Source organism: Thunnus maccoyii, chromosome 18 (genome assembly GCF_910596095.1).
Source record: "Thunnus maccoyii chromosome 18, fThuMac1.1, whole genome shotgun sequence".
Classification (NCBI taxonomy): domain Eukaryota; kingdom Metazoa; phylum Chordata; class Actinopteri; order Scombriformes; family Scombridae; genus Thunnus; species Thunnus maccoyii.
Window position 1 is genome coordinate 2948072 of NC_056550.1, and position 14057 is coordinate 2962128.

The window sequence follows — 14057 nt, forward strand, 5'->3', positions numbered from 1 at the left end:
TCCACAAAAAAGATGAGAACATTCTGTTTATATTATCAAACCAAGATTTTGGAATATACAAAGGAACAGAGGAAAATAAAATAGTTTATCTTGGGAGAATGTTCATCTTCAGCACTTCAGCTCTGCCCCATAAGGACAAAGGCACCACCTCCGAAGGTCTTCCTTTATAGAATGTAATAAAAATTGTGCATACAAATCAAATATTTTATTAATAGGTGTTCTAATCATTACACCCAAATATTCCATCCCATCTGCTTTCCAGATAAAAGCAGCTGGTCCAAGATAAGTAATGCATGTACAGTGATTTAAACAAATGGCTTCACTTTTGGTCCAATTTATTTTATAGCCTGGGAAACTGCCAAATGATTTAATAATTTCTAAGACTTTTGGTAAAGAGTGTGATGGATTTGACAAGGTTGACAAAATATCACCTGCATTATATTTAGTTTGAAATCATGATCACCAATTAAAACACCTGAGATATCCCTGTCCCTTTGGATGCCATATGCTAATGGTTCTAAAGTTAAGATACACAGTAATGGAGACAAGGAACAGCTTTGTCTGGTAGAGCGCCAAAGCTGAAAAGGAGCTGAGACTAGGCCATTGCTGGTAACTAATGAACAGGTTCATGATCCAGTGCTATAATCTATTGTAAGCACCTTGGACTAAAACCGAAACTGGAAGGAGTATGAAACAGGTATGTGACCAATATCAACACACACAGGATGACTTTATTTGGTGACTTTCTTCCCTGGTGACATTGTTTAAGGGGAAAACACATTTTGGCAGAACACTAGCTGTCATGTTGCCCCAGCTCAGGTGGGATGCAGAAAAAAAAACAGCAAATAAAGGAGCACCAGGCTGCACTTTGGTTCAGTCTCAAGGTCAATGATACCTGTTTGGGGTGGGATGCTGTGGGGTCCCTGATTTTATAGAGCTCAGAATAAAACCCTGATCACTGTGGGTCTTCTATCTGCTCCTAATCTCCCTCCCCGTGACGACATGGCCGGTCATTTTTCACAGAAAGCCGCTTTTTATGGAGCCGCAGCCTGCTGACGGGCAGCAAGCGTGTGTTCAGCAGACTTTAATTGTCTGTCGGTGGCAATAAAAGACCCGGTGAAATACACAACCGTAAAAGAGCTGAGGCTGGAGCCCGGTGCATCCTGGGAGACGGAAATAAAGAAAACACCGGGTAGTGGATGATGGTGAAGAGATCAGACAAAGAACACTTCACCTTAAAACTTAAATTACTGGATGCATTTCAGTTGGAAAATGTCTACATGAAACCCATCATACAGGTTTGTCAATAAAAGGTGAGAGCACATACAGCTGGTGATTTCATTACTTCCAGATCATATATTTATCAAAATGTCCTTTTAAATAGGTGAAACCTTATGAAATCTGCAACCTTCATAAATAACAGATTTTTAAATTGGATTTTTAAATAACTGGTGATTATAACTGCAATTCATGTGTAACACGCTCTTAGTCATGTATTATAATATGAAATTGATTAACATTATTGTATTATTGCATCCGATACATTGCACTGATTATGAAGTTATCCACCTTTTTTAAATTGACATGTTTTCTTTCTTTTTTCTTTCTTTCTTTCTTTCTTTCTTTCTTTCTTTCTTTCTTTCTTTCTTTCTTTCTTTCTTTCGTTCTTTCTTTCTTTCTTTCTTTTTTTCTTTCTCTGTACCACACTGCCACCTCCTGGCCATGATTGCGCACTGCAGGAGCATTTATTTCAAACGGCAGATGATGCTACTACTACTAATACTTTGACCAAATATTTGCTGCAAGACTAACCTCTTTGGCGCCATCTGTGATAATATGAAAGAATACATTGACAATAAATAGTCTCTATCTGAGGATAAACCCTTGGATGACAAATCAGTCCTCCGTCTGTTTACTGATCATAGGATAAAATGCTTAATAATTCAGATTGAGCCTTAAGTATTTCTAAAAGATACAAACCTCAGATGTCCTGAAGATGTGAGAATGATCCTTTGTATTGTCTGATATAAGTGTAGGGCCACATATTACCAGTCAATAGCCTCCTGCTCACATACAGATTGTAACACTCCTCACACAACACATTAAACTACACAGAGAATGAAAATAGTCAATAGAATGAGTTTCAGATCAGTAACACATTAATGTCTTGTGCGCAGCTGCTCTTCAACATGAATCAAAGAGCAACATGTGGCTCAGAGGTGCTGAAAATGAACAAACCCCTTTAATGAACTCATTGTGTGGGGGGTGCCTTCAGAGAGTTGACTGATCTACATGTTTCCCCCCACACATTTCTGAAAATGTTTAAATAATTTTAGAGGAGAGATGTTTGGCAACGCAACAAAAATCACTGCTATTGTGATTCTGCTATTTCAGACACACCATATGTCCAGAAGAAAACATGTGGCTTTGGTAGAAATGAGCTTCTAACATGCAGCATCACGGCATGTGGTGGAAGTAATATCAACAGCATTAGCTTTATTTTCTTGACAAGATTTTCACATATTTGCCATATTCACACTGAACATCTGAGGCTGGAGAATATCATTCGTGAATGATTGTTTTCATGATGTAACTTATTGTAATTAGGGCTTTTCAACTAAAATAGAAGAAGTAGCTGACAAACTCACTGGCTTTGGGATTTCGGATCATTCATAAAAAAAACATTTCTATCTATTTTGAAAGTTTGGAACCAACCAAACTGAACATTGAACTTCAAAAAGGTAGGATCTGCTTCAAAGCTGTTGTACTGGATCAGACAACTGTATCCAATAAACTGGTAACTCAGTGCATTTTACATATTATATATTTTATTTCTGAGCTGTTAGGGACCAGGTGTGTTTTTGGTAATAGTTTACACAGACACAATGGTGCACTAATTACAATTGAATAAATCTGTAAGTAGTTGAAATAAGGTCTATCTGTACCAGCTGCAACATCAAAGTGCTGCTTACATCTTAATACATTGGTTATAAAACATGATGTTATACTGTATATAACACGTTTCTGCTGCATGAGCGCTTGCGTTTGATATTTTAAGTATATTTTGCTCATAATAATTACTTTTGCTTCAGCATAATTTTGAATGTAGAATTTTTATTTGTAATTTTATTTTTCCCTTGTAGTATTACTACTCTTACTTAAGTAGTATCAGTGTCATTAGTTTACTTACAGAAGCAGAAGTTGAAGGTATTTCAAGGTTCTGTAATGTACAGTTAACTGATTATAAAGAGAGTAAAGCCTGATGAAAATGAAAGATGAATAATATATAATAAAACGAATGCTCATGGTGGCAGATCAATGTAGATGATGTGTGACAGGTAAGATTATGTATTATTTCGTAGGCTATCAAACAATGATTTTCAGAAGGATATTCAATGGTGAAAAAAGTATGGACACTGACTTGTTAGTTTAAAACAGCTTTTGTGGGTGTTGTCTCATTTAGAGTCCCCTCCAGACATGTTTTAAGAATATAAAAATCATTTGAATAGTCATTTGTGTCTGATATGGTTTTTCCACCAAAAAAAAAAAAAAAATCAAAAAACAACAACAAAAAAACCCCAACTTATTTGTGCATGTCTTAAACTGAGATTCAAGGTGAGCACAGATATATTTCCCCTCTTCACCAGATGAAAACAAACTCTGCACATACATCATTCTGCACAGAGAAGAGACCAACATCCAAGTGAAGGAACAAGAAGAAAAACAGATTTTTGAGTGAAGAGTCTTTAGTGTCTGGATCAGTTTTGTTGCTTTGAGTGCCATTGATCAGGCTAATAAATGCTCATACTTTATAATGGTCCTGCTTTTTTCATTGTGTGCTAATTATCCCAAACCCTCTCAGCTCCAATGCAAAAACAGGATAATGTGATAAAACTGCCTCTGCAGCACCAGTGTTGTTGAGACCCTGCAGCTGGAGCAGGTCAGATTATTGATCTGCTCTGTGAAACACAGAGAACAGTGAAACCTACATTTAATGCGAACCGACCTCGACCTTCAGATGCGCAAGGTCACCTGTAAGAAATGCAAATCCAGCTCCATAAATACGTTTTAATTCTCCTAATGCGCCCACTGGCCCGATTTAATGAAAAATGGAAAAATGCCTCAATTCCCCCGAGTCTCGTTTTTTATGGAAACAACTTCTGAAAGCATGAGAAGGAGAAAGAGAGAGATTACAGTCTGTTTAGACATGGATTCCGTTTCTTTACCATTCCTCCCAGTAACACACGCACACACACACACACATACACACACACACACACACACACACACACACACACACACACACACACACACACACACACACAGAAGAAAGAAGCAGAGTGGGAGTTTCGGGCCTCTTTCTGTGCTGTAAAACTTTATGGCGATCTGGGGCCCAGTTGTCATGGTAACCAGTTATACGGGCTTGACCGGGGGTGTGGATGGAGGAAGGGGGTCCTCCATTTGCAGAAGTGTGTGTGTGTGTGTGTGTGTGTGTTTGTGTGTGTGTGAGAGAGAGAGGTGGGGGGTAACTCTTCTTCTGTTTATAATTATAGGGAAAGTGAGAAAGAAAGAGGGGATGAATGTGTGTGTGTGTGAGTGTGGGGGTGGCAGGGGCTGGGTGTGTGCAAAAATTGGAAAGGAGGATGGAGAGAGAGAGAGAGGATGTGTGTGGAAGAGAGAGAGAGAGAGGGAGAAATCATTGGAATGTCACCTCTGAAAGCAGACGGTTCCTCTTTCCATAGCCTGTTACACACACACACACACACACACACACACACACACACACACACACACACACACACACACACACACACACACACACACACACGCACATTTTTACCACAGGGCCCAGGCAAACCAGGCCTCACTCCGGGAACTTCAACGTCACAACTGGTGGCGGAGAGGACCGGGAAAGGACCGGGAAAGGGTATGGTAGGGAGGGGGCTTAATTTCTCCGGCACCAAGGTGACTGACAGAGGGGGAAAATATTGCAGACACACCCTCGGAGAGATCGAAAGAAAAAAGGAAACTGGTTTGTCCATCCCGGTGTTTGATCAGCGCCGTGCGTCCTGCGTCATCCTGCCTGCAGCCTCCAAACACGGTGAGTTACTGCTGACTGCCTCTCTGGCAGCTACCCAGACTACTATCCTATTGCACATTTGCTGATCTGCTTAGCTGTCAGTGAGGCGGTGAAAATTCACCATTTACAGACAGATTTGACTCATTATCGTCAATTTACAGTGCTGTGCGATCCATGCTGAAAGTGACACGAGAATAGTATTAAAAGTCTATCTGGACACCATATGTGCGTTTGTTCACAGATCTGTACACACTATTTTTACCCAATATCCATCTGGGCCTCACATGCAGCTGAAATGTCATTTAGTCCAAATCATCCAAACATTTGCATGAGTTTAGCGACTTTGTCCCCTAAGAAATTACTAACAAGAGCCGGTTTGATTCAGGACTGGTGTTTATGTAAAACTCAATTACCGTTTTAATGATCACCATTCTCGCAGAGAGATGATCTGTTTGGGTTACAACTGCTGGAGACAGGAATTAGCCCATGACAACCATGTCATTTTTTCACACCAGGAAAATAAGCATTATAGATGAGCATTTTACATGATTGCATTTTCTTCCAATAGACAACTTTTGATTTTAAAATACCTACCTACTTACATTTCTCTCGAAACATTTACCGTCAGTTCTGAAGCCAAATAAAACCGAAAGCTCAAGCGTCATTCAGTCAGAACCTACAAACACTTTCTTTCTACTTTTTTATTTGAGCTTTGTGCAATAACAATTTGAATGGCAAAAGAAGTAACATAAACACAACGTTAGAGACGCTAGAGGTGACAAATCAGGAACAGATACAGAATACAGACAAGAGTTAATTCACAAAAAAAAAAAAAAAAAAAAAAAAGAAAGAGAACAAACAACTATGGTGCTAGACTTACTGCAGGCTACAGAGGAATGATTTTTCATCTGAACTCATAAATCTTTAGATATAATTAATTCAATCCACAGAAAGTGGTCTAGGTTTTTAGAAATTGCTGCATCAGTAGCCTACTTTCCATTAAAGCTTTATTATTTGTTGTATTGTCTCGATTTACTTTCACGCTGATTCAAATACGACAATTAAACAATTTCTCATGTGCACAGTAAGCAGTTTTCATCAGTGTGACGTCCTAATACCACAACTGCAGCAAATAATGCTTCCTCCTTGTTTATAAGGAGGGTGTAGAGTTCGATGAGGTGATGTGTCAATGACAACAGCGACACTTGCAGGCAGAAATGGTGCACTGCATCCGTCCCATCACACTCCCTGTCCTGTTAGTGAGCAACACTGGAAGAGTTTGCTTTGTTTAGAGAGGCCAGCAGTATATGGTCTTCTTCCTCTTCCTCCTCTCCTGGAGGGTCAAATCCTTTTTATTGCACCAAAACAACAGCGGCTGCCGCTGCGCGTCTGTACAGCATCTACAAGGACTATGAAATGTTTTTTTGTTTAGATTATATAATCGTATTAACTATAGACTTTCATGAGATTGTTTAAAACTATATATATACATATATTTTGCCACCACTGCCAACACTCATTTCCTGATATTATTCAGTTTTGATTCATTCTTATGTTCAGTCAAACTTATGTTAATTACCACTTTTATGTCAACATTCATAACAGGCTATTAGAATAGTACTTGTATAATACCCGCTATTTAATACTGGCTAAACTGTTCATAAATGTAACACTTAACAGTATATTTTACCCCTTTTATTTGTGCTACTATTATTGCGGAATAAAAAACAGTTTATGTCTGGATTTTTAGTGTGGAAATTGATATTCCTCTCGCTTGTTATTCGTTTGTTTATTTAGAGCTAGAAAATGATATAATATATATGAACTATCAGTATGACGTATAATGCGAAATGTTTGGTACAGAGATGTTTCAGCCGCTTAAGAAGCTGCACGCGCTTTCAATAAAGCGACTGAACGCTGGATGAGGATATTTGTTAAGTAAAATCAAGATAAACTTTTTTTTTAATTAGACTATTTTATTTCAGTACATACAAATAAGTAACAGCAACGAAAAATGTTATATATGAACCTGTGAAATTTCTATTGTTTGATAGCTCGAGATAAAATTCACACATAGTCAATTTTAGTGCGCTCTGTTTGTTCGTCTGCACCAGAAACTTGTGGGGAAATAAACGTTTTACTTGTTTCACTTCTGCAGTTCTGTTCAACTTTGATCTCAACATTTTTTAAAACAAAACCAGTCTTTTCTTTTGTAGTTACATCAGCAACCACTTTCACTTCTCTTTAGATTACATCCTAAACTTTTCACCAGGATCCATCCTGTGCGCTGTGCTGCATTCCTCAGGAACATAACAATACTTCATAGAGCATCCGCTGTCTTAGAGCAATGTACGGGCCTAATCGGAAGGGAAATTCCACAGCGGGCTGCTGCATAAAACTGGACTGTAATTGGATGCAGCTTAAGGATCAGGCCGCCTCTGTCTCGGCCTCCTGCCCGCTTTCAGGCTCCGAAACACGCGAGGTTCTCATTTGAAGCAGCGGTGAAATATGGACAGAGAGCGTTTTAATGGAGCCTGCAGTCGATGTCCCATTATAAAGAAGAAAGAAGGAAAATAGCAGACAGACTTTGGGGCGTGGCCTGCCCGTGAACCCCAGACTGCCATTGGCCGACTAACAGGAAGCGTTTCCAGCCAAACTCTGTCACTACACCCATCAGCCCAGGACATCACCCCCCTCCCCTCCCTAGCCCCCTTCACCTCCTCCTTCCAAATGTTTTCCCAGCAATGTCAGAGCGCAACTCAAGCAGTTACCATGCGTCTCCATTAACTCTTTAATGGACGGCTGTTGCCCCATTATGTCCCTTCTCATCTGCCCCGCAAACTAAAGACTCCAAAGTGGCTAAAAAACGGGGCTGCCGTGTCCGTTACCATGTGAGAGTAGGTGTGCGCAGCAGACGGCGGGGAGGATGATGCGTCAGGAGCAACAGCAACACGAGCTACAACCCCGATGTCACCTCAGTGTCAGCCGCCGCCAGGTGGGCTCGAGATGCAGCCGTTACCGCAGAGCCTCCACCAAGGCTTCGGTACCGAATGGTGCAAGACGCACCTAGGTAGGTTCCCGGTTATGGATAAGCGCAGCGCACGTGTTTACTGCTCGCAGCATTCAAACAAAAACGAGCCCCCCTCCTCCGTCACATCCTCCTCCTCTTCCCACGTCACTCAGGAACCGAACCGGCAGCTCAGGTCCAGACCGCCGCCTGCAACCGGACACATGCCCGGTTTTAGCAGCCTGACAACTGAGTCACCGAGTCATCATCTTCACGGTCATCACGGATGCTTCTTCCAGGGTGCGTCTGGTGCGAGCTCGGTTTCGGGACTGGAATCTGCTCAGCGTCACAGTAACAGCGGCACACCGGATACGTTTAAAATCCACCAGAGCAGCTTTGCACTCCATCATAACCGGATCTGTGGTGACGGTGGTGATAGCCAAAGAGGAACTCTCTCATTGCTACCGCACCCCGTGCACAACTTCCCTCCGGTGGAGACCTCGCGCCATCTGCAGACCTCATATCCTCCGAGCTTCCTCCTGGATGAGAGCGACCCGTTACCGTTGGATTCTGAGGATGACGGCAGCCGGCTGATCACTGACGTAGAAGAGGAGGTAGGAGGAAGAGGAGCGATGCTGATGCCCCGTGACAGAGGTCAAGATGACTTAATGGAAAGGACTGACGAAAGATGTAATTCGGTTCCGGTCCAAAACAGCCGCAGGGTCAGCTGCAGCAGCGGCGAGGAGGAGGAAGGCCTGATAGGGGAAGAGCGGACGGTACCGGGACCACAAACACAAGGTATGGTTGATAGACGGAGGAGAAGGAAAGAGGATGACAGGATGGGCAGAGAAAGAAATGTGACTTCGAAGAGTGAGAGAGGAAGAGAAAGAAGAGATAAGGAGTGATGAAAGCAGAGAGGGAAGACAATAAAAGACGAACGGATGAAGGAAGATAGAAAGAAGGAAAGAAGCGGGGTATCAGCTCAGGAGAGAGCAGGGGTGTTCGGGATGGGTAGAAGAAGAAAGGATTGATTGGGGGGGTGGTGGGGGGATGTGGTGGGGAGGGGGGGAGGGGGGGGGTGTTTGGTCTGGAGGCGAGACAAGGTGACTCCTCTGTCTCTCTTTCCTGTCTGCCTCACACTGTCTCTCTGACTTCTTTTATTTCGTTTTATGGCCGGCCCTTACAGACAAAGAGAGTCATTTTGCCCCCCACTACTCTCCCTGAAATGAATTTATTGCTCCACCAGGGTTAAATTGCCCTCTTCCCGTCCAGCAGCCGGACAGGAAGGGCTCGGCTGGGCCTGCTGTGGTGCCAGACACACTCTAACACAAACCAAACGCCTGCGTGTCTCAGAAAAAAAAAAAAAAAAAGCTGTATATGGACTTTACCTTTTAAAAAAAGGCAATGGATGACTTAGGAAATGATTAAATGATCAGTAATATGAAGGACTTGATGGAGATAAAACAATAAGAGGCTTTAAAGTGAATAAATATGGATCTAGACTAAATAAATAATTAAAATGCAGTCATAAGCACATTACAGCTACTTCCAGTTAGCAAAAGAAACAAAAACGCACAGACATGCATAATTCCTCCTTACTTGTATTTCCTCCAGAGCAAAGTATTTAATACATTTTTAATTATTCCTTTTGACTGAACAAGCTACAGTTTTCCACCTGAACGTCCAAATATCACGTTGATAGAAAATCTGTGTATTTATTTTTGCTTTGGCCCAGTCAGTGTTTTGTCGAGCACACAAATTGCAGGTTAACAACAATTTGGCCTCTTGACCTACAGATAAAAAGAAACCACATTTTATGTGTTTCCTATTTGATAAGTGAAAAGATAAGCCAGTATTACTGCTTTTTAGCTGCTTATTTTATATTTGAAGGGAAAGTAGGCAGACTGTGTCCCACAACTCTGCTGTAAAAACTACTTTGAGGATCAAACTGAAAGCATTTCCCTCAGTCAGGACAGAGACGTGCTTAGGATGTTTTTTTTTTTTAAATATCAAAATTCTGTGTTAACCCAACATTTATCAGTTGGCAGAATCTTGCAGCTGCTCTGAGTCAGAACCATTAGAAAAAACACGAAGCAAAAGGAAAATTTTAGTTTTTTCCCCTCTGCATGCAGCACTGTGACCACCATCCCATAATAAGCAACGAGAAAGGTTTGATCAATATACATATTTTTAAAATGGCTAAATGAGACTCAATAAGCAGAAGCCTTGGTATGATGGAGTGTTATAAATCACCTGCGTATGATCGTTTCTGCTGCATATCGCAGAGTTATTTATGCATTCTTTAATATAGCTTATATCTGTTTGATCTGAGAGAGAAAGCAGTGATACCAAGGTGAAATCACATCTACTTAGTGGGATGGGAAGGTTGTCATCGTAAATTATTATTATTAAACCATAGGTTTAGGTTTAAAGCGGCCAGAGCCTGTCAACATACAAAGAAACGTAAATTCATTTTTAATATTGGCTGAAGGCTGCTACCCGCTGCTCCTCTCAGCTCTGATATGCAGGAGGATTTCAAGAAAGATAAAGAGGCGGGAGGATTTTCCTGCCTAAATATGGCGACGCGTAGATGTATGAAACTGCGTTTTGTACCAAAGCGGCTTAAATAAAAAACTGAAACATAGCGCACTGTGCACAGAGACAAATAACCTGTAATTTACAAGAAAGCTAAAAGTGCGCAGAGAGGTGTGTGAAAATATCCTCCAGGGTGACGTCATGGCTGTATCTAGCTGTGGGACTCTTTCATGCATCAAAATGCAATTTTAATTATTCCACCGTATACACACAAAACTGCTTTAGTTCACTCTCAAGATTAAAATGACAAAATCATTTTGGAAAATGAAGAAGTGCGTGTACATCAATTTGTGCATATTATTACAGGATGTTTCTAAAATGAAATGATTTATTAATTTCATTTTTTAAAGACTTTTCCTTTTGTTTGTTTGTTTGTTGTAGTTCTGATATCTCTTAACATTGAAATGTATAAATATTTTACCACAGTTGTAAATGTTTATTATCTGATTGGACATCAGTCATGACGTCCTAACATGCTGTAATAGCCATTGTAATGATAATAATAATAATAATATAGAATTGTACATTTAGTGTTGACATCGTTTATTATTAATAGTAATTAGCTCTAATTATGGAGGAAATATTTAGGCTAATAATGCAAATAAAAATTGTATTATTTACTCATTTACGGGTAAACTTACTAAATACAATTGATCGTTTTATCTCTTATGGTGACGAGTTTCAAGCCTTCAGAATCCTTGTTCGTAATATTTGAACATGGAAGAGTCCATGTGTTGTGTGTAGTTATGCTTCCACCACGTCATACATAGTTTAGTTTGCAAATGAAACAAACTCTCTAGGCTTCACATCCTGACAGCCTTCCTCAATAAAAACATACTCCAGAATAGTGGCATGTGCTGAGAGAGTGACGTGTCAACACGACATTCCCGAAATAATGAAAGTAGGGAAAAGTGTCTGACCTGTAGTTCTTCAGCGTGTAACTGTCCAACTGTAGTACATTGCTACCTAAATAAAAATACCAAAAATAAAATGTAACATTACAGAGTTCCATCTTTATTTAAAACACACACACACACACACACACACACACACACACACACACACACACACACATTCATTCTTTAGATTTTATGATTATTTAAATGATTTTATGTTTTTTGTATTTTGCTCTTCACCCAAAAAATCAAATGCAAATTAATAAAAATATTTTCTCTATTTTATGAAGAAGTTGGATGGCAGGATTGTGTTTGTCAGTTTCCTTTAATAACAACATTGTCTTCTTTCCTTTAAAAGAAGTCATTTCAATAGTTGAAGGTGAATTATAATATATCAAGATGTGACTGTTGTCTGTCTCCCTCTGATTCTCTCCAGATGAGCTCGGTCAGAGGCGCCCGGTCCCGGCGGCGGATTGCCCGGCAGTCGGCGCCTGGCTGTCGGCCAGAGCCGACAGAAAGAAGCGCTGTCCTTACACCAAGCAGCAGACCCTGGAGCTGGAGAAAGAGTTCCTGTTCAACATGTACCTAACCAGACAGCGCCGCCTGGAGATCAGCAGGAGCCTTGACCTGACTGACCGCCAGGTAAAGATTTGGTTCCAGAACCGGAGGATGAAGATGAAGAAGGAGCTGCACAACCGGAGCTGCGGGGCCGCGCGGCATCACCTCAGCACCTGATGGACTGATGCAGGAGAGGAGCTAGACACCTTCCAGCTCGGATTATATAAAGCTGGGAAACACAAGGGGATGAGGAAGAGGAGGTGTGAACCTTTTTTTTAAACTGAGCATACAAGGTCTGCTACAGTTCTACAAACCTTTCAAACTTTGGACGCATACATATATACCACCTAATTAACTTCCAGATGATAAGGTGCTCATGTTGTTTGTTGTGTGCTGGACTTTTTGGCGGATCTTTTTCTTTCCACGTTGAACCAGAAAAAAAGAAAGCATCTAAATTGGGCGCGTGCATTGGCCTGAGATGTGGCGGCCACTGGAGGATTCAAGGCTGAGCACATGACCCGCACACAAACTGGCGAAGCTTTCCGTTTTAAAGTCCTCCGACACCTCAAAGGAAGAGGAGAGGCTTCAGAGGGAAGTAGGCTGGATATATTGGGGGGGGGGGGGGGGGGGACATTGTCTAGTTGTTTTGACGGCTTTTACAAGTTCCAGCTCGTCTGTCCACTTTTTTTTTTTCAAATACAAACACAAGGCCTTTTATATTAAATTAAATTACATTTTATTTTCGTTTCTCATCCAGGCAACTTGGACTCAGTCTGCCTGTCTTCATCTAATGGTGAGTGTGTGCCTTTTTTCTGTGCATAATGACAGGAAGTTGTTAAGTAAAAGGCCACAGACTGTTTACAACTTGATGAAGCTGATTTGTAATGATCACTTTTTATTTGTAGCACTCTCACTCATTTTTTTTCCAAGTCGGGAAGGATGTGAATGAACCGGGGCTGCAGCCTGGATTATAGAAATACTGAGGTCACAACATAAGCCTCACCACTCTCAGATGCCAAAAATAAGATCTCTAAATTTGTTTTAGTGGATTTTTTTTTTTTATGTTTTATTTATCCTGTTAACTGTTTTTGCAAATTTTACTTCCCAACATGAACATCTAATTAATGTCTGAAGAAATGATCGGTCTTTATATATTTATTTATTATTTTAATCTGCTGAGAAAAGACCCTGCATGTGTGAGTTTTTTAATTGTAGAATGTAAACCCAACCAGGTTTTTAAAACACACAATTTCCCCCCAAAAAATTACAGAGATGACATCGATGCAAGCAATGTCTTTAGCTTTTCAGTGAAAATTACCTAAAATTTCCATATTTGTAATTTGTGTGTTTTTGAGAAGAATATTTCCTTTTTGTGTAACTGTGTAAAGCTGCTCTCCTGTCTCTTGTTTCTTACCATAACACACTGTTTTAATAAAGTGCTTTGATTTTCTACTGTTACACACTTGACGTGTTAGGAACAGTGACTTTAATGGCAATAATTTCATAATTCCACTTAATAATAATTTTTGATTTGTGGTGTGGTGGTATTTCCTATCATGTTCACCATAATACTAGGTGTTTCTTCTCTAAAACACACTGGAATTCCATAATTATGATATATTATAATTATACATCTAGCTTGCCTCTATGGTTGTCATCTCCTGTCTTTCCAAAGTCAAAATCGGCAGCTGTAATTTGACCCAAAATAAACCAGCCTGCACGTTGGAGATGGTGCAGCTGTGACACACAACCAGTCAAAACAATCAGGTTTATCTCTTCTCCTTAAATTAAATGAACATAAGACTTTTCCAAGAGTTTGTTTTTTTTTATATTGAATAACACATGAAATATGTAGAGGAGGTGGAAGCTTTCTTTAAAAATGTAATCTGTTTTCCTCTCTGCCAGACTCAGTCAGACAGTA

General features: G+C 40.4%; 1 protein-coding gene across 1 annotated transcript; it reads left to right on the forward strand.

Annotated features, from left to right (window-relative positions):
• The first annotated feature begins 7805 nt into the window (after positions 1-7805).
• LOC121884920 (homeobox protein Hox-D9b-like) lies at positions 7806-12778 on the forward strand. The gene is made up of 2 exons (XM_042394024.1): positions 7806-8885; positions 12015-12778. The coding sequence occupies exons 1-2, from the start codon at positions 8048-8050 to the stop codon at positions 12311-12313; spliced, it is 1137 nt and encodes a 378-aa protein (XP_042249958.1). The 5' UTR covers positions 7806-8047; the 3' UTR covers positions 12314-12778.
• The last annotated feature ends 1279 nt before the right edge of the window (positions 12779-14057 follow it).

Excerpts from the sequence above, each read along its gene's own strand:
- LOC121884920 (XM_042394024.1), top strand. The coding sequence starts at position 8,048 with ATGTCACCTCAGTGTCAGCCGCCGCCAGGTGGGCTCGAGATGCAGCCG. Across the intron at positions 8,886-12,014 it reads ACCGGGACCACAAACACAAG|ATGAGCTCGGTCAGAGGCGC; the intron begins GTATGGTTGATA and ends GATTCTCTCCAG.